The sequence below is a fragment of the Coregonus clupeaformis genome, unplaced genomic scaffold, assembly GCF_020615455.1.
Source record: "Coregonus clupeaformis isolate EN_2021a unplaced genomic scaffold, ASM2061545v1 scaf0039, whole genome shotgun sequence".
NCBI classification, from domain to species: domain Eukaryota; kingdom Metazoa; phylum Chordata; class Actinopteri; order Salmoniformes; family Salmonidae; genus Coregonus; species Coregonus clupeaformis.
This window is the reverse complement of record NW_025533494.1, coordinates 1,148,541-1,169,691: the sequence shown is the minus strand read 5'-3', so window position 1 is coordinate 1,169,691 and position 21,151 is coordinate 1,148,541. Positions and strand designations below refer to the sequence as shown.

At 43.7% G+C, this 21,151-nt stretch overlaps 2 protein-coding genes across 3 annotated transcripts in view; one reads left to right on the top strand and one right to left on the bottom strand.

The window, feature by feature from the left end:
* Positions 1-10,743: 10,743 nt before the first annotated feature.
* LOC121556248 lies at positions 10,744-12,330 on the top strand. The gene is made up of 3 exons (XM_041870144.2): positions 10,744-11,264; positions 11,531-11,659; positions 11,829-12,330. Exons 1-3 carry the CDS (start codon positions 10,907-10,909, stop codon positions 12,107-12,109), a joined length of 768 nt encoding a protein of 255 aa, XP_041726078.1. The 5' UTR covers positions 10,744-10,906; the 3' UTR covers positions 12,110-12,330.
* Positions 12,331-12,472: 142 nt separating this feature from the next.
* The window catches only part of LOC121556247 (protein mono-ADP-ribosyltransferase PARP14), a 33,052-nt gene continuing 24,373 nt past the window's right edge, over positions 12,473-21,151 (bottom strand). For both annotated transcript variants that reach the window (XM_041870143.2, XM_041870142.2), the window contains exons 7-15: positions 19,879-20,025; positions 19,709-19,768; positions 18,119-18,295; positions 17,714-17,852; positions 16,581-16,633; positions 15,692-16,411; positions 15,264-15,400; positions 13,743-13,914; positions 12,473-13,269 (exon numbers count right to left, since the gene is read on the bottom strand). In XM_041870143.2, coding sequence (XP_041726077.2) covers positions 12,983-13,269; positions 13,743-13,914; positions 15,264-15,400; positions 15,692-16,411; positions 16,581-16,633; positions 17,714-17,852; positions 18,119-18,295; positions 19,709-19,768; positions 19,879-20,025 — 1,892 coding nt within the window. In that variant the 3' untranslated portion in view covers positions 12,473-12,982. The remainder of the gene's footprint in view (positions 13,270-13,742; positions 13,915-15,263; positions 15,401-15,691; positions 16,412-16,580; positions 16,634-17,713; positions 17,853-18,118; positions 18,296-19,708; positions 19,769-19,878; positions 20,026-21,151) is intronic.

Below are 21,151 nucleotides of genomic sequence, written 5' to 3'. Positions count from 1 at the left end.
ATGTAAATAACAATATGGGGATGAGGTAGTTGGGTGGGCTAATTACAGATGGGCTGTATACAGGTGCAGTGATCGGTAAGCTGCTCTGACAACTGATGCTTGAAGATAGTGAGGGAGATAAGTGTCTCCAGCTTCAGAGATTTTTGCAGTTCGTTCCAGTCATTTGCAGCAGAGAACTGGAAGGAATGGCGACCAAAGGAGGTGTTGGCTTTGGGGATGACCAGTGAGATATACCTGCTGGAACACATACTACGGGTGGGTGTTGCTATGGTGACCAATGAGCTAAGATAAGGCGGGGATTTGCCTAGAAGGGATTTATAGATGACCTGGAGCCAGTGGGTTTGGCGACGAATATGTAGTGAGGGCCAGCCAACGAGAGCGTACAGGTCACAATGGTGGGTAGTATATGGGGCTTTGGTGACAAAACGGATGGCACTGTGATAGACTACATCCAATTTGCTGAGTAGAGTGTTGGAGGCTATTTTGTAAATGACATCGCCGAAGTCAAGGATCGGTAGGATAGTCAGTTTTACGAGGGCATGTTTAGCAGCATGAGTGAAGGAGGCTTTGTTGCAAAATAGGAAGCCGATTCTAGATTTAACTTTGGATTGGAGATGCTTAATGTGAGTCTGGAAGGAGAGTTGACAGTCTAACCAGACACCTAGGTATTTGTAGTTGTCCACATATTCTAAGTCAGAGCCGCCGAGAGTAGTGATTCTAGTCGGGCAGGCGGGTGCAAGCAGGATTGAAGAGCATGCATTTAGTTTTACTAGCGTTTAAGAGCAGTTGGAGGCCACGGAAGTAGTGTTGTATGTCATTGAAGCTCGTTTGGAAGTTTGTTAACACAGTGTCCAATGAAGGGCCAGATGTATACAAAATGGTGTCGTCCGCATAGAGGTGGATCTGAGAGTCACCAGCAGCAAGAGCGACATAATTGATATACACAGAGAATAGAGTCGGCCCGAGAATTGAACCCTGTGGCACCCCCATAGAGACTGCCAGAGGTCCAGACAACAGGCCCTCCGATTTGACACATTGAACTCTATCTGAGAAGTAGTTGGTGAACCAGGCGATGTATTCATTTGAGAAACCAAGGCTATTTAGTCTGCCAATAAGAATGCAGTGATTGACAGAGTCAAAAGCCTTGGCCAGGTCAATGAAGATGGCTGCACAGTACTGTCTTTTATCGATCGCGGTTATTATATAGCGTTTAGGACCTTGAGCGTGGCTGAGGTACACCCATGACCAGCTCGGAAACCAGATTGCATAGCGGAGAAGGTATGGTGGGATTCTAAATGGTCGGTGATCTGTTTGTTAACTTGGCTTTCAAATACTTTCGAAAGGCAGGGCAGGATGGATATAGGTCTGTTAGAGTTTGGATCTAGAGTGTCACCCCCTTTGAAGAGGGGGATGACCGCGGCAGCTTTCCAATCTCTGGGGATCTCAGACGATACGAAAGAGAGGTCGAACAGGCTGCTGATAGGGGTTGCGATAATTTCGGCGGCTAATTTTTTGAAAGAAAGGGTCCAGATTGTCTAGCCCAGCTGATTTGTAGGGGTCCAGATTTTGCAGCTCTTTCAGAACATCAGCTATCTGAATTTGGGTGAAGGAGAAGCGGGGGGGGGGCATGGGCAAGTTGCAGCGGAGGGTGCAGAGCTGGTGGCCGGGGTAGGGGTAGCCAGGTGGAAAGCATGGCCAGCTGTAGCAAAATGCTTGTTGAAATTTTTTGGGGGAGTTAGTGCTACAGGATGCACATTTCTGTTTGAAAAAGTAAGCCTTTGCTTTCCTAACTGATTGTGTATATTGGTTCCTGACTTCCCTGAAAAGTTGCATATCGCATATTGTGCTGGTCAAGGGCAGTCAAGTCTGGGGTGAACCAGGGGCTATATCTGTTCTTAGTTCTGCATTTTTTGAATGGGGCATGCTTATTTAAGATGGAGAGGAAAGCACTTTTAAAGAACAACCAGGCATCCTCTACTGACGGAATGAGGTCAATATCCATCCAGGATACCCGGGCCAGGTCAATTAGAAAGGCCTGCTCACTGAAGTGTTTTAGGGAGCGTTTGACAGTGATGAGGGGTGGTCGTTTGACCGCGGACCCATTACGGACAATGAGGCAGTGATCGCTGAGATCCTGGTTGAAGACAGCGGAGGTGTATTTAGAGGGTAAATTAGTCAGGATGATATCTATGAGGGTGCCCATGTTAACGGATTTAGGGTTGTACCTGGTAGGTTCCTTGATAATTTGTGTGAGATTGAGGGCATCTAGTTTAGATTGTAGGACGGCCGGGGTGTTAAGCATATCCCAGTTTAGGTCACCAAGCAATACGAACTCTGAGGATAGATGGGGGGCAATCAATTCACATATGGTGTTCAGGGCACAGCTGGGGGCTGAGGGGGGTCTGTAGCAAGCGGCAACAGTGAGAGACATATTTCTGGAAAGGTGGATTTTTAGAAGTAGAAGCTCAAACTGTTTGGGCACAGACCTGGATAGTATGATAGAGCTCTCTACAGTAGATTGCAACTCCGCCCCTTTGGCAGTTCTATCTAGACGGAAAATGTTGTAGTTGGGAATGGAAATTTCAGAATCTTTAGAGGCCTTCCTAAGCCAGGATTCAGACACTGCTAGAACATCATGGTTGGCTGAGTGTGCTAACGCAGTGAATAACTCAAACTTAGGGAGGAGGCTTCTGATGATAACATGCAAGAAACCAAGGCTTTTGCGATTACAGAAGTCAACAAATGATAGCGCCTGTGGAGCAGGAGTGATACTGGGGGCTACAGGGCCTGGGTTAACCTCTACATCACCAGAGGAACAGAGCTTTAAGAACTGGTCTTCTAGTGCGTTGGGTACAGAGAAAACAAGGGGCCGATTTCCGGGCGTTGTAGAATAGATTCAGGGCATTATGTACAGACAAGGATATGGAAGGATATGAGTACAGTGGAGGTAAACCTAAGCGTTGGGTAAAGATGAAAGAGATAGCATCACTGGAGGCACCAAATGAGCCGGTCTCCGCGTGTGTGTGGGGTGGGACAAAGGATCTATCTGAGACAGGTTGAGCAGGACTGGGGGCTCTACATTGAAAAAGTACAGTTAGAACTAATCAACGTACGAATGCATCCCATGACAGATAAATATATTTATCAGCCCTGGTCAATGGCTCCTACATGTAAATGCAGTATAAAATATGCTATCAGGTAAGTACGTGGAGGTTAATGCCCTGGCCAAGGAGATACTGTGTAGATATGACTTATTTTTCTGTACAACTTCCTTACACATCCAGTACTTCATGGGACAGACTGTTCATTCTTAATGATTGTTAGGCCTATATGCAAACAGAATATTGGTGAGTGTTGTATATAGTCAGTAAATGCAAGTCAAATTCTCTAAATATGTAAGACATTTGAGATGTCACTGAAATGCAACCTTTTACAATACACACAGGTGAGGTATTCAGACTTCCATACAGTTAACAGAATTTAAAGATAAAATCACAAACACACATCCCTCTCTCTCAGTGTCTCAGACTCCGAACACGGTTTCTATTTGACTTTGGGCTCACACATTCACATGTAAACAATAATCTATTCTTAGTTACTAGGTCAAGGGGATTCTGTTTCGATAGACTCGTGGTCTGAACCAGCATACAGTTTCATTACAATCTAAGACTAGAGACGAAAACATTAGGACTTATGAAGTATAGTAAGACAGTGGGTCAGGGGAAATAATTGTAGGTCACAAGAATGTTCAGTCACAGAAATGTGTGATAGGCCGCAAGAAAATGTTGTGGGTCACAAAAGGTGCAGTATGCCCTGGTCACCATTGTCTCGGCCGTCTGCACTGATCTATCTGATAACTCGCAAACACCCATGGGATAGCTACAAATAAGTTCTGCTACAATATGCTGTCCTAACTTTTGTAAATGTTACCAAGGTGACATCGTCCACTTTACCCCCTTTCATCCTCAAAAGAGTCTGAGTTAATCTAACCAAAAACAATAAACCTGTAGCTAATATTTTTTTTCATTTATTTTCATTAGCAAGTCTTCATTATACAGTTCTACATCTTGCTAAGGTGTTTTGTGGTTCTAGAATCAGTATATATGAAATTGAAAATGTGCATGATTTTTTGTTTGGGGGGGGGGGGTGGGTTATGAAATGTGCATGAAAATGTGTTTGCTTGCTGTTTGCTTGCTGGCTGAACCAGTCTCAAATCAATCCTTATGAAACGAAAAAGGCAGGGATGCTAACAATGCCGGTTCCCACACTCAATTCTGAATACTCCATCTATCTAGCTAGTTAGTGTGATGAAGTTCTAACTAATGCACAAATGCGTTTTCTTGATATCTGTTCTGCTGTGATTAGTGCACCGAGTTCTACAGCACAGCTGTCCAAATGTTGCAAAGTAACGAGGCACAGTGACAGCTGTCAAAGTCAGATACATGCTGATTTCTGAGAACAGTCCCATATCTTTGGTGCCTGTGGTCCTCTGTAGCTCAGCTGGTAGAGCACGGCGCTTGTAACGCCAAGGTAGTGGGTTCGATCCCCGGGACCACCCGTACACAAAAAAATGTATGCACGCATGACTGTAAGTCGCTTTGGATAAAAGCGTCTGCTAAATGGCATATTATGTATTATTATATTATAACTTCATCAACAAGCTGGCAAACTAGCTACAGTATGGCGATTCAAAGATGCTTGCAGTAGGCTGCTAACTGGAGCATGGTTTGCCGTAGTACTTGCCAGTGCATCATAGCTAACGAGAGCGGAGGGATTTTCAGAATTAAGAACTAGTGTTAGGGGGATGAGCCAAATCTCACATTTTAGAGATGAGTTCCTACAAGACAGATTGGTTGAGGGACGAGTGTCGTGTAGGAGTGACGCGATCTGACAAAAGACAATGCCCTTGATCACAAGAATGTGTAGTTGGTCACAATACATTTTTGAAGGGTCTAAACTGGGTCACAATGCAACAACGTTTAGGAATCAATGTAGTTTTAGGTTTATTTGAGCATGTTGGTACATATACAGAAACATACATAAAATGTGATGTCATACAATATAAAACATATGATCAGCCTAACTATATGGACAGTGCATCATCATTAAATCATACATCATAAAGAACATAGTTCAAGAGCGCTTTGAAGGTCTTGACTGTGGCTTCATCCCGTCTGCTCTCCAGAGATGGGAGTGCGTTGTGGGGAGTGCCAATGATGTGGCAGCATCATCTCTGAATGCATTCTAAGTCCTTAGAGAGACACTTTGGAAGGCTGACCCACACTGGCGAGGCATACTCCATGAAAGCGCAGATGAAGGTCAGGTATACCATTACTAGCACATTAGAGGCTGCTGCTGCCTATTGAAATCACTGGCCACTTTAGGAAATTGAACATTAGTCACTTTAATAATGTTTACAGTCACTTTAATAATGTTTACATATCTTGCACTACTCATCTCATATGTATATACTGCATTCTATTCTATAACCTTTTACTGTATCTTAGTCCATGCCGCTCTGTCATTGCTTGTCCATATATGTATATTTTCTTAAATTCCATTCCTTACTAGTTTTGTGTGTATTAGGTATATGTTGTGAAATTGTTAGATACTACTTGTTAGATATTACTGCACTGTCAGAGCTAGAAGCACAAGCATTTCGCTACACCCGCTATAACATCTGCTAAACACATGTATGTGACGAATACAATTTTATTTTATTTTATTTTATTTATACCTGCAGTCGGAATTCAGTTGGGAACCCAGTTCGCCTTGCTACACATATGTAGTTTATTGTGGGTTTAACCTTTTTTAAGCTATACCTGTCATGCTCGTCCCAGGACAGGTCAACTGACTCCATTGCACCCAGCAGTCGGATGGACTCCACATGCTCAACTGTTTACAGCAACAGCTGGTGGAGAAGCCTTGTCAGCAGCCCTTCTGAAGCTGATGACCATAACATTGGTTTTCTTTTCGTTCACATACAGGCAGTTTTTTTTTCCCCCACTCAGTCACTGCATTGACGGCTGCTTGTGTTTGGTCAGGCAGCTTGCCTGGGAAAAACTCTGTGAGTGTGAGGTCACAACTTTGCGAATGACAGATAAACACATTTATCAGGCCTGGTCAATGGCTCCTTCCTGTAAATGCAGTATAAAATATACTATCAGTGAAGCACTTGGAGGATAATGCCCTGGCCAAGGAGATACTGTGTAGATAAGGCTTCTTTTTCTGCAGAACTTCCTTGAGAATGTTGTCTGCACGTGTAATCATAAAATTGTGAATTCATAAATAACATAAATGGTAAGATAGTCTGATAATGCCATCTATTTTTCTCTGGCTTACTTCATTACACCTTTAACTGCAGTGGACATAGTACAATCTTTATTAACAAGCTAGAGAAATACAATCTCTATAAGGAGACAGTCTCGCACGAAAAACAAAGGGGTGGGGGGGCAGGTGCTCAAAAGTGAAAATAGGGCAACCCCCATAATGGGTTAAAATGTATTGATATATACACAGTACCAGTCAAAAGTTTGGACACACCTACTTATTCAAGGGGTTTTCTTTATTTTTACTATTTTCTACTTTGTAGAATGATAGTGAAGACATCAAAACTATGAAATAACACATATGGAATCATGTAGTAACCAAAAAAGTGTTAAACAAATCAAAACATATTTTATATTTGAGATTCTTCAAAGTAGCCACCCTTTGCCTTGATGACATCTTTGCACACTCTTGGCATTCTCTCAACCAGCTTCACCTGGAATGCTTTTCCAACAGTCTAGAAGGATTTCCCACATATGCTGAGCACTTGTTGGCTGCTTTTACTTCACTCTGTGGTCCAACTCATCCCAAACCATCTCAATTGGGTTGAGGTCGGGTGATTGTGGAGGCGAGGTCATCTGATGCAGCACTACATCACTCTCCTTCTTGGTCAAATAGCACCTACACAGCCTGGAGGTGTGTTTGGTCATTGTCCTGTTGAAAATCAAATGATAGTCCCACTAAGCGCAAACCAGATGGGATGGCGTATCACTGCAGAATGCTGTGGTAGCCATGCTGGTTAAGTGTGCCATGAATTCTAAATAAATCACTGATAGTGTCACCAGCAAAGCACCCCCACACCCTCACACCTCCTCCTCCATGCTTCTCGGTGGGAACCACACATGCGGAGATAATCTGTTCACCTACTCTGCGTCTCACAAAGACACGGTGGTTGGAACCAAAAATCTCTAATTTGGACATCAGACCAAAGGACATATTTCCACCGGTCTAATGTCCATTGCTCGTGTTTCTTGGCCCAAGCAAGTCTCTTCTTCTTATTGGTATCTTTTAGTAGTGGTTTGTTTGCAGCAATTCGACCATGAAGGCCTGATTCACGCAGTCTCCTCTGAACAGTTGATGTTGAGATGTGTCTGTTACTTGAACTCTGTGAAGCATTTATTTGGGCTACAATTTTTGAGGCTGGTAACTCTAATGAACTTATCCTCTGCAGCAGAGGTAACTCTGGGTCTTCCTTTCCTGTGGCGGTCCTCATGAGAGCCAGTTTCATCATAGCGCTTGATGGTTTTTGTGACTGCACTTGAAGAAACTTTCAAAGTTCTTGAAATTTTACGGATTGACTGACCATGTCTTAAAGCAATGATGGACTGTCGTTTCTCTTTGCTTATTTGAGCTGTTCTTGCCATAATATGGACTTGGTCTTCTACCAAATAGGGCTATCTTCTTCTGTACACCACCCCTACCTTGTCAGAACACAACTGATTGGCTCAAATGCATTAAGAAGGAAAGAAATTCCACAAATTAACTTTTAACAAGGCACACCTGTTAATTGAAATGCATTCCAAATGTACCTCATGAAGCTGGTTGAGAGAATGCCAAGAGCGTGCAAAGCTGTCATCAAGGCGAAGGGTGGCTACTTTGAAGAATCTCACATATATTTTGATTTGTTTAACACTTTTCTGGTTACTACATGATTCCATATGAGTTATTTCATAGTTTTGATGTCTTCACTATCATTCTGCAATGTAGAAAATAGTAAAAATAAAGAAAAACCCTTGAATGAGTAGGTGTGTCCAAATATCTGACTGGTACTGTATATATATATTTTGCGAGGGTACTTTCCTCATATGAGGGCAAAAGTCCCAAGACCCTATCTGTGCTCATTGCAGGTACCAGCTAATATTTAACTCTGGGTTGTGCACAGTATATACAGTGGACATGTTCAGCGAGTCAATACAGAATGAACTTTCAAGTATATAGGCCTACTCCTAAAGTGTATCCATCTGTAGAATGGGGGGACTGACTCTGACCCTGGTGCTGCTGTGTCTGTCTGGGACTCTGAATACAAGATTCACAACAAGCAGATAGAGACTGCAGCAACCACCAGTACCCAGGAGAGATGCCAGTCCATCATCCACACTGAGCTCAGACAACTGAGGGCTATGGTAGAGGAGCTGAAGAGACAGAGACAAGGTAATAGTCACTATTTTCTCTGGAAACCAATGACTTTGTTGCTTTTGCTCACTACCCAACTTTGTTGCTTTTGTTGCTATCCTCACAAGTTTGCTGAGCAACAACCTTTGTTTGTCTACAAAGACACCAAAGGTGGCCTTCTCAGGTGCGCTAGGAATTCATGGTGGACATATAGGGCCGTATAACACTGGCACTACTTCAGTCTACCGAAAGATATTCACCAATGTTGGCAATGCCTACAGCTCAAACACAGGTAGGTGATTTCTAACCATGGTCGAGCCATCTTATGCAATGAATGTCAATTTAACAAATTGACAATTGACTAAAGCTTTCATTGATTAATTTCTTTAATGTTTTTCAGGCATCTTTGTGAGGCCTGTGAGAGGAGTCTATGTCTTCGGTTTCTCTGCTTTCAATCATGCCAGTGCACCCACTACTGCTATCAGTGTATATTATAATGGGCAGACAATATTCTCTATTCACGACGAGAAGTCAGGGAGCACAGATGACTCTTCATTCAACAGTGCCTCCATTCTGTTGGAAGAGGGAGACCAGGTCTACATGCGTCTGTTGGCAAACATGAGGGTCTACGAGGACCACCTCATTTACAATACCTTCAGTGGTCACCTCCTTTATCCTATGTAAAACCAATGTACTTGGAGCTAATATTAATATTCAAAATGTAATACTACATCTTATTTTCTAAATTATACATACACGGTATAATTTGTATTTACTGTAATTGATTTAGAATTGATTAATACTCTTAACAATGTATTAGCTTTAATTCCATAAAAATATTATTAATATATACAAAATGTAAACTAACGTGTATAACCAAATAAAAAGGTAATTTCTATTAACTCTCTGACCACGAGTCAAGCTTCTCGTGTACACAAACATAATTATTGTTTTGTTTATACCTCTCCCCATCAAATCAAATCAAATCAAATTTTATTGGCCACATGTGCCGAATACAACAGGTGTAGTGCTTACAGTGAAATACATTACAGTGAAATGCTTACTTACAGCCCTTAACCAACAATGCATTTATTTTTTTATAAAAAAGTAAAATAAAACAACACAACAAAAAAGTGTTGAGAAAAAAAGAGCAGAAGTAAAATAAAATAACAGTAGGGAGGCTATATATATAGGGGGGTACCGGTGCAGAGTCAATGTGTGGGGCACCGGCTAGTTGAGGTAGTTGAGGTAATATGTACATGTGGGTAGAGTTAAAGTGACTATGCTTAAATAATTAGCAGCCGCGTAAAAAGATGGGGTGGGGGTGGGGGGGCAGTGCAAATAGTCCGGGTAGCCATGATTAGCTGTTCAGGAGTCTTATGGCTTGGGGGTAGAAGCTGTTGAGAAGTCTTTTGGACTTAGACTTGGTACTCCGGTACCGCTTGCCGTGCGGTAGCAGAGAGAACAGTCTATGACTAGGGTGGCTGGAGTCTTTGACAATTTTGAGGGCCTTCCTCTGACACTGGCTGGTATAGAGGTCCTGGATGGCAGCAAGCTTGGCCCCAGTGATGTACTGGGCCGTACGCACTACCCTCTGTAGTGCCTTGCGGTCGGAGGCCGAGCAGTTGCCATACCAGGCGGTGATGCAACCAGTCAGGATGCTGTCGATGGTGTAGGTTGTTGTCCTGGCACCACACGGCCAGGTCTCTGACCTCCTCCCTATAGGCTGTCTCATCATTGTCGGTGATCAGGCCTACCACTGTTGTGTTGTCGGCAAACTTAATGATGGTGTTGGAGTCGTGCCTGGCCATGCAGTCATGGGTGAACAGGGAGTACAGGAGGGGACTGAGCACGCACCCCTGAGGGGCCCCCGTGTTGAGGATCAGTGTGGCAGATGTGTTGTTACCTACCCTTACCACCTGGGGGCGGCCCGTCAGGAAGTCCAGGATCCAGTTGCAGAGGGAGGTGTTTAGTCCCAGGATCCTTAGCTTAGTGATGAGCTTTGAGGGCACTATGGTGTTGAATGCTGAGCTGTAGTCAATGAATACCATTCTCACGTAGGTGTTCCTCTTGTCCAGGTGGGAAAGGGCAGTGTGGAGTGCAATAGAGATTGCATCATCTGTGGATCTGTTGGGGCGGTATGCAAATTGGAGTGGGTCTAGGGTTTCTGGGATAATGGTGTTGATGTGAGCCATGACCAGCCTTTCAAAGCACTTCATGGCTACAGATGTCAGTGCTACGGGTCGGTAGTCATTTAGGCAGGTTATCTTAGTGTCCTTGGGCACTGGGACTATGGTGGTGTCTTTGGATAATATTTAACCCAGACATGCTTATAAAAACAAGAGGTAGGCTACACGCAGACACATCACAGAGGAAAAAGCCTGAGAATCAATACAGACCTGCAGGTTATATAGCCGCAGTAGATATATCTACTACTGAAGTACACATTTAAGTATTGATCTGTAGAATGGGGGGACTGACTCTGACCCTGGTGCTGCTGTGTCTGTCTGGGACTCTCAGTGAAGATGCTGGAGAAGACAACCTGAATGACATCATGGTACAGATTCAGCCTGAACAGGGACGGAACATAGAGAATGAATACAAGACTCACAACCAGCAGGTGAAGACCGCATCCACTACAACAACAACCCAATCAGGATGTGAGCCTACCATTCATACTGTGATGAGAGAACTGGGGGCAATGGAGGAGAGACTGGGAGCAACTGTTAGGTCATTGGAAGGCATGAGAAACAGGCTGGAAGCCAGTGAGAGCCAAGTTAGGTCGTTAAATGCCACAGTGAATGAACTGAAGAGATTCAATGAAGGTAAAGTGTATGATGTATGATGTTCACTGGGAAGCATTAGTGCATAATCAATGAGTATGTTCAAAGTGTTCCAATTGTCAATTGTTTTACTGTATAATAAGTTTACTTAAAGTAATTTTGATCAAACTGTAATTTACCCATGACATTTTTTTTTTGTCATGTTGTTGTGCCAATCAAGTTGTGTTAACTTAAACTGAACAGTAATTATTGTAAATGATCAAAACGTAACTGTAAAACAAATGTTGTCATGTCATCTTAAATCCTAGACAGGCCCCAGGTGGCGTTCTCAGCTACTTTAGGAATTTCTGGAACCATTGGACCTGTCAGCAATGAAATCACTCTGGTCTTCCGGCGTGTTCTATCAAACATTGGAAATGCCTACAATCCAACCACAGGTATTTACCTCAATGTCAAAAAAAATGATTTACATTTTTACACACAAAGCTCATGCTTACATTAGTTAGTATGCTGTGTGTAGCTATTACTGTATGTTACATTTCCTTACTTCTTATACACTAAATTAACAATAATTCTTAATACTTTCTATTTTTCCTCCGATTGTAGGCATCTTTACAGCACCAGTGAGAGGACTCTACCACTTCACCTTCACAGCTTTTGATTGGGGATGGAGTACAGGGGCAAGCTTATGTCATAACGGACAGAGAATGGTCTCTGTGTATGATGAGAAGGAAGGGGGTTCCTCTGAGTCCTCATCCAATAGCGCCACCTTCCTGCTACAAGTGGGAGAGCAGGTGTACGTTGCTCTCTGGAGAGATGGACATCGGATATCTGACAATGTCAATCACTACTCCTCATTTAACGGTTTCCTGCTCTTTCCCATGTGAGGAAAAGATGATGATGAATGTGTTAGAAATATGCTAGAAATGTTCAATATGTTTTTCTGGTCAATTACATACCATATTCTATGTCAAAACTGTAAGATGTTAGTGTGTGCTTGTAGGAATAAAAGAGGGGCATCCTGTATTTGTTCTCATTAGATATAATAATTGAGATTTTTAATTAAGAAGGCTAATAAAAATAATACATTTCATTGTATTTTATTGAACTGCGCGCATGTTGGCATTTATTGAGATTACTCATGTACTGGAGGCAGCTCTGCAGAGTGGTCACTATCTGGCACAGCCACAAAGTCATATAATCATATTTAAACCTAATCCTAACCTTAACCACACTGCTAACCCTAATGATTAACCCTAACCTTAAAATAAGACCAACATTCGTTTTCTTTTCTTTTTTAATGCATTTTTATGATATAGACTACTTTGACTTTGCAGCTGGCCTATCTAGCGGAACCGCTTATTGGCGCCCAGTTCTGCCTCCAGGGCAAGACTCATGACAATAAACGTCAACCCGCTAACTCCACGGGAAAAAAATTATATATTCTCATTCACAGTACAGCTATCTGACGTATAGTATAGTACCAAATAAAATAGACACAAATAAATCTCACTTAAATATCTTCAATGTCTTCTCTTTTTTAAACCACTTCAGCGATTGCCTCTGTAGATTGTGTATTGCTTTAGGTCCTGCAGCAGAACGCATGCAATGTGACAATCATTATGATACATAGATATAGGGATGAGAATGATTATGACAGCTGCTTATAATGATAGAAGTGAGAATCATCCTCAAAACAATAAAGGCATTTCAATAGTTATGATTACAAATGGTTTCTAAATTATTATAAAGGCCCACTATTATACGAAGGTGATGAGGTACTCTGGGTACGCTTGGTCGTCGTGGAAGATGACAAACATGCTGGGTGTCTGCTGGTTGTCCACTAGACTGTCATAGCGGTCAGTGGGATCTGTGGGGGAGCGACGAGGGGTAAACTTCATGGAGGGGTCACCCAGGGTATAGCGCCCAGTCAGGACACGTGCAACGTACATATGCCTGTGCCCAGAACCATCAGGAGGGGTATATCTGGGATTGGATGAATAGCTTGCTTTCACAGCAAAATACACGCCCACTCCATATGCTGTAACTAAAAGAGGAAGACAGAGGGAAGGAAATTGATGAAGCGGAGAGAATGAATGAATGAATTAATAAACATTTAAGTAAGTAAAAGTACATGAATAAATGGCGGCATTGGAATAGCATGTAATAGCGTGTAATAGCATTGGAATAGCGTGGAATAGCAATGGAATAGCATGTAATAGCATTGGAATAGTATCTAATAGCATGTCATAGCATTGGAATAGCGTGTAATAGCATTGGAATAGCATGTAATAGCATTGGAATAGTATGTAATAGCATGTCATAGCATTGTAATAGCGTGTAATAGCATGTATAGCATGTAATAGCATTGGAATAGCGTGTAATAGCATTGGAATAGTATGTAATAGCATGTCATAGCATTGGAATAGCATGTATAGCATGTAAAAGCATTGGAATAGCACTGGAATAGCATTGGAATAGCATTGGAATAGCATGTAATAGCATTGTAATAGCCCTTACTATTAGCATAGCTCCTGTCAAATCCATTACTTTCAATGGCATCACAGGTTGTTGCTGCCGTCCCGTGGTAGAGTTTCTTTAGCCCCACCTCCGCTGGTCCGTTCTTGGCCCGGATGCGCTGCTCACACAATGCGTACGCCTGCCACAGAAATACATTCTGCACACGCTCGATCTGACAAAGAGACAAAGTTTCAAGAATAAATCAACACCTTAAACACAACCGTGTACAACACTACAGTATTGGTACTTTCATTAACACTGAACAAAAATATAAAACGCAACATGCAACAATTGCATCGATTTTCCTGAGTTAAAGTTCATATCACGAAATGAGTTAATTTAAATAAATAAATTAGGCCCTAATCTATGGATTTCACATGACTGGGAATACAGATATGCATCTGTTGGTCACAGATACATTGAGAAAAGAAAGTAGGGGCGTGGATCAGAAAACCAGTCAGTATCTGGTGTGACCACCATTTGCCTCATGCAGCGCGACACATTTCCTTCGCATAGAGTTGATCAGGCTGTTGATTGTGGCCTGTGGAATGTTGTTCCACTCCTCTTCAAAGGCTGTGCGAAGTTCTGGATATTGGCAGGAACTGGAACATGCTGTCAAACACGTAGATCCAGAGCATCCCAAACACGCTCAATGGGTGACATGTCTGATGAGTATGCAGGCCATGGAAGAACTGGGACCTTTTCAGCTTCCAGGAATTGTGTACAGATCATTGTGTCATGGGGCCATGTATTATCATGCTGAAACATGAGGTGTTTGAGGCGGATGAATGGCACGACAATGGGCCTCAGGATCTCGTCACGGTATCTCTGTGCATTCAAATTGCCATTGATAAAATGCAATTGTGTTCATTGTCCATAGGTTATGTCTGCCCATACCATAACCCCACTATGGGGCACTCTGTTCACAAAGTTGACATTAGCAAACCGATGTTGGAGGCGGCTTACAGTAGAGAAATGAACATGTAATTCTCTAGCAACAGCTCTGGTGGACATTCCTGCAGACAGCATGCTAATTGCACACTCCCTCAAAACTTGAGACATCTGTGGCATTGTGTTGTGTGACAAAAGTGCACATTTTAGAGTGGCCTTTTTCTGTCCTCAGCACAAGGTGCACCTGTGTAATGATCATGCTGTTTAATCAGCTTCTTGATATGCCACACCTGTCAGGTGGATGGATTATTTTGGCAAAGGAGAAATGCTCACTAACAGGGATGTAAACAAATTTGTGCACAACATTTGAGAGAAATATAATTTCTGTGCGTATGGAACATTTCCGGGATCTTTAATTTCAGCTCAAGAAACATGGGACCAACACTTTACATGTTGTGTTTATATATTTTTTCAGTGTACTATACAATACTGTACAACAGTAATGTCTTTGTATTTTAATTTACTATACTATCAGATAAATTCATAATAAGCAGCTGGTTGTGTGTCAGGTTGTGGCGTGTCAAGTTGTGGCGTGTCAGGTTGTGGCGTGTCAGGTTGTTGGTCTGTTACTTTGTGGATGGTGACGTGTGCTGCTGTGGTGCTTTGGAATCCCTGTGCCACCTCCTGGTACTCTGGTGAGGTAGGCAAGAGCAGCACTCTCTTCAGCGTTTCACCGGCGGCCATATCATCCCAGTACGATGGCAACTCTAAAAACACATCAAGTACACAGGACTATAAAGCTGAGTTTACGGCATGAACAGGACTATCAGAGGATGTTTAAAATGTTAAACGGGTGTTAAAGATAATAGTGAAATCAATAGTGGCTAGGGGTCATTAGGCTGTTGACATAATGGATTCAAGGGTTATTGTTAACTGCAAATCAATGTCTGACTGTAAAGTCGCTCTGGATAAAAGCATACGCTAAATGACCAAAATATAAATTTTATAAAACTAAGTCAGAAATTCAAAAGCTGAAAATAAAACAAATCTATCCGTACTTGCACTCTCCTCTCGCTTCAACTTTAAGGTGTGACCCGTTCTCCAGTCAGTGGCCACATTGTTCTTCAGGTTCACCTTGACTTTGCTCCCATCTGGGACTTCGAGCTCTGCTGAGACTTCTCCTCTCAGGTGTGCCTGCTCCAGAAGGTAGTTGGCATGCATCCCCAGCTCCTCCCAAATGTCACTATGCCTGCACATAGACCACTGGACACTGAGGGCCACTACAGCCTCATTTCTCTCATTCAGCTCCCTACGGAGGGCGCCACTGAGCGCACTGTCAAGCACCTCGCGCACGCTCAGAACGTCCTCCGTCAGGCCTTGGAGAACATAAAACCCCTCCCCAGCCGCAGCTCCACCTCCACCTCCAGCTCCAGCCCAAGCCTCCACTCCTCCTGCCCTCTGAATTCTACCCAGCTCCAGGCTCACTCCCAGGGCCTTCGCTTTCTTCTGCACGGCCTGCAGCTCCACCTCTTCCAGCACGCACAGGTCCTCTCCCTTCACCTCTCTCTGAGTCAGCTGATTCTGCAGGATGGCATCCAGCTCCCGCCTGGCCCCCCTTATAGCGTCCACCCCACTCCCCACCACGCTCAGCACCGCCGGGGGCGGTCTCCAGGGGGTGATGGTGAGGCCTGCTTGGGCAGAGGAAGGAGGAAGGCAGCCATGTGCGGGGGAGGAAAAGCCAATATTAAGTTTCTTCTTCAGTATCCGTTGGGCCCTCTCTGAGGAGATAAATAGAGGAGAGTTAAGAAAGAGCGTATAAAGATAAATGTTATAACTAGGACCCAAAGTTTTCCAGGTAAAACTCTGGGCCCAAGTTATATCTACATATCCAATAATATAAAGATAATTTGTACATACACAAGTACACACACACACACACACAGATACCTTTCAGTGTTGGGGTTGGGGCGATAGTTCCCAGTCGGCTCTCCAGCTCTGACCTGTAAACAAACAAAAACATAAATAAAATGTCCTGTCCAAAGCTTAACAACATCCAGACATCATAACTAACACTGATAAATAACCTCTGATTAGATAACAAAAACTAATTATATAAGTGAAGCAAACTACACACAAATAAACGTATCATAACATTTAAACTTGGGTTGCCCAACCCTGTTCCTGGAGAGCCACCCTCCTGTAAGTTTTCGCTCCAACCCCAGTTGTAACTAACCTGATTCAGCTTATCAACCCGGTAATTATTAGAATCAGGTGTTCTACATAAGGGTTCCACTCTAAACCTACAGCATAGTAAGGCTTGCAGTCCAAACGCAAAGTAGACCGCCCTCGCCCTAAACCCTCAGCCCATCTTCACATCCCAGTGCATCTTAAATGTCCCTTGCCCAAGCGAGGGAGAGTGATGATCGGAGGCAATGTCCTTGGTAGAAATCTTGAAGTTCAGCTTAAAAACTACCAACCTAAAGCTATTAATGTACCTAGGAAGCTAACGTAGCTAGCTAGCACTTCTGTCGGGTGGCTAGCTACAGTTACCCATAGCTGGCTAGCTAGTTATATAGTTTTGGTAATTTATTCCAATCAATTTCAGAATTCCCAAAATATGTTTATGAAGCTAGCTACGTTTTATAGGCTCCTCACTACGAGACTAAGCCAATTTTAACGTATTTCCCATTTGCCAACGCTAAAATCAATGTCATATAGCTTTTTTCAAGCTAGCATCATAATTTTGTCTCACATGCCGAAAATGCAGCCGTGTTGATATAATTTGTGATTGAATTGTGGGTCATATCAACCACACAAGTGACCAAAGTTCTTCACTCGCTCCGTCGAGCTAAATCGAGGGCCGAGGGGGCTACGTTTGTGAATTGGACCTCCACTTAAGATGGCAATCAAACTGCATCCGGTTTCGACGAGGGAAAGTGGCTAGCGCGAGGGCTGAGGAGGGTAACATTAACATGTTTGGACTGCAGCCTAGCTCTTCAGGAACAGGGTTGGGCAGCGCTGATTTAAACCAAGACACACAAAAGACCCCACCATTTCAGACAATAAAAATGGAGACTGACTTGAATGCCTGGAAGACGGGTCTCTGCAGCATGACAATGCGGATGACAGAGAGGATGTTGGGGGACAAATCCCTCACCCTTGATGCAAAGCCGTCCAACATGGCCTTACACATAGAGCCAGCGTCTGCTCGAGCAGCACCTGTACAGCAAATACGTGTTTTTTAATGTCTATAATATCATCTAACCAGTAAATTACAGATTATAGATGCTGGTGTCACTAATGAAAACTTGTTCCTCAGTATTTGTTTTGATATTAACTCAATTGTGACCTACGGCATTTAAGACTAATAAATGCGCACAATAAAAATATTGAACACAAATTGGTATGGCAGAGGGTTGATAAAAGAGCAAATTAAGGGACTCTGTATTGCATTTCACATAAAAAATGGGACATACTGTACATACCAGTGTTGATTGCAGGGAAGGCTGCAGATCGGAGGCCCTTTCTCTCACACTGTTTCAGTATCTTCCCGCAGACCTTGTTGATCCGCTGTGTGTCGCATTTAAAGCAGACGTGAACGATCTCCTTGCAGCCCAGTGCACCGGGCCCTGTGGTGCACATCCAGTCTGCTGGCACACCCACTGATGGAGAGGAGAATAAAAAAAGAAGTGGAGGCTGCTGATGGGAGGACAGCTGAGGGGAGGACTGCTGAGGGGAGGACAGCTGAGGGGAGGACAGCCGAGGGGTGGACTGCTGAGGGGAGGACAGCTGAGGGGAAGTTTGCTGAGGGGAGGACAGCTGAGGGGAGACTGCTGAGGGGAGGACAGCTGAGGGGAGGACAGCTGGGGGGAGGACTGCTGAGGGGAGACTGCTGAGTGGAGACTGCTGAGGGAAGGACAGCTGAGGGGAGGACAGCTGAAGGGAGGACTGCTGAGGGGAGGACTGCTGAAGGGAGGACTGCTGAGGGGAGTACAGTTGAGGGGAGGACTGCTGATGGGAGGACAGCTGAGGGGAGGACAGCTAAGGGGAGGACAGCTGAGGGGAGACTGCTGAGGGGAGGACAGCTTAGGGGAGGACTGCTTAGGGGAGGACTGCTTAGGGGAGGACTACTGAGGGGAGACTGCTGAGTGGAGACTGCTGAGGGAAGGACTGATGAGGGAAGGACTGCTGAGGGGAGGCTGCTGAGGGGAGGACAGCTGAGGGGAGGACTGCTGAGGGGAGGACTGCTGAGGGGAGGACTGCTGAAGGGAGGACAGCTGAGGGGAGACTGCTGAGGGGATGACAGCTGAGGGGAGACTACTGAGGGGAGGCTGCTGAGGGGAGACTGCTGAGGGGAGGACTGCTGAGGGGAGGACTGCTGAGGGGAGGACTGCTGAGGGGAGGCTGCTGAGGGGAGTTTGCTAAGGGGAGGCTGCTGAGGGGAGGACTGCTTAGGGGAGGACTGCTGAGGGGAGGCCTGCTGAGGGGAGGACAGTTGAGGGGAGGACAGTTGAGGGGAGGACTGTTGATGGGAGGGCTGTTGATGGGTGAGTCTGCTCATAATAACGTCTGGAAAGGAGTCAATGGAATGGTATCAACCACATGGAAACCACTTTTTTGATGTGTTTAATACCATTCCATTGACTCCATTCCAGCCATTATTATGAGCCGTCCTCCCCTCAGCAGCCTCCACTGGTTGGCACATAGTGTTCAATTATAGACATATGAGTGACAGTGGTGGCTGGTGGGAGGAGCTATAGGAGGACGGGTTCGTTGTAATGGCTGGAATTGAATCAAGGGTTTCTTATGTTTTATGTGTTTGATACCGTCACATTTATTCCATTCCAGCAATTACAATGAGCCCGACCTTCTATTGCTCCTCCCACCAGCCTCCACTGATAAGTGAAGAATAAGCTGATAAAGTGATATGTGAAGTGATTTTTCAATGTGTCTACGTCTTAGTGAAAAAGATTTGACTTCGTCAAATGATTACTTTCTGACTTGTGTGAAAGGATTGCTCTGAGAGTTTGTGATTGTGTTAATATGATTGTGTATGGAAACACTGTAAAACAAACCTTGTGCTAACTCTGCTTGGACTGTGGAACCTGCAGCAGTCAGAATAGCTTTGGAGACACCTACAGGAAGATAAGGGGACGTGAGGGGAAACAGAGAACAGAACAGAACAAACAAACACACACAACAGTGATGACTAATCAAAACCACATTGGAGGACAACCAGTGCTACCTGAGTGGTTGGCTGAGAAGTCTGTGGTGTTGACGATGACATCAGTGGTCTCACGGATGATGTCGCCGAAGACCAGCTGTAGCTTGACACTGCCCAGCATGGCAGAGACCTCGTCCTGAGTGGTTGAGATGTGACGATAGAAGGAGGCTGAGAGAGAGAAACAGAGAGAGAGGAGAGAGAGAGAGGGAGAGAGAGAAAGAGAGGGAGAGAGAGAAAGAGAGCGAGAGAGAGAAAGAGAGAACGAGAGAAAGATAGAAAGAGAGAAAGAGAGAAAGAGAGAGAGAGAGAGTCAGAGAACAATTTAAGCATGACAAAGCCACAAGAATTAGCCATACAGAATGAAGGAATTTGGAAAACTTAATTTCAGAATCTATACAGAAACATCCCTCAAAAAGACTTTCAACATACCCAATTAGAAATTCAAAATTGAACATCCTTGAATCAGTCATTAAAAACAACCAAAATCCATTAGATTAGCCGATAACCCAACAAGAACTAAATTAAAAGAAGGGTTGTGCTCTAGATAACATCAGAAAAAATATGCTGAAAAACAGCACACCTGAGTTGCAAAATGCTATGCTTCAATTGTTCAACATGGTACTAACTTCTGCCTGCTTTCCTGATGTCTGTGAGGCTCATCTCCCCTATCCACAAAAGTGGAGACAAATCAAACCCCAATAATTACAGGGGAATTTGCGTAAACAGCAACTTGAGAAAGGTTTTCTGTTGCATTTTGAATTCAAGAATTCAAACCTTTCTTCAAGAAAAAAAATCTAATAAGTAAATGTCAAATTGGCTTTCTCCCCAACCATCGCACTACACAAAATTGAGACTCTGCATGCAGAATTCTGCAAAAATATCCTCTGTGTACAACGTAAAACACCAAATAATGCATGCAGAGCAGAATTAGGCTGATACCCTCTAATGATCAAAATCCAGAAAAGAGCCACTAAATTCTACAACCAACTAAACGGAAGCGATTCCCAAACCTTCCATAAAAAAGCCATAGCCTACAGATAAATTAACCTGTAGAAGAGTCCCCTAAGCAAGCTGGTCATGGGGCTCTGTTCACAAACACAAACAGACCCCACAGAGCCCCAGAACAACAACACAAATAGACCCAACCAAATCATGAGAAAACTAAAATATAATTACTTGACACATTGGAAAGAATTAACAAAAAAACAGAGCAAACTAGAATGCTATTTGGCCCTAAACATAGAGTACACAGTGGCAGAATGCCTGACCACTGTGACTGACCCAAACTTAAGGA

Bases quoted from the DNA above. Each gene is read 5' to 3' on its own strand.
- LOC121556248 (XM_041870144.2), top strand. From the start codon at position 10,907: ATGGGGGGACTGACTCTGACCCTGGTGCTGCTGTGTCTGTCTGGGACT. The intron at 11,265-11,530 runs GTAAAGTGTATG...CTTAAATCCTAG, and splicing joins ACTGAAGAGATTCAATGAAG to ACAGGCCCCAGGTGGCGTTC. The intron at 11,660-11,828 runs GTATTTACCTCA...CTCCGATTGTAG, and splicing joins TGCCTACAATCCAACCACAG to GCATCTTTACAGCACCAGTG.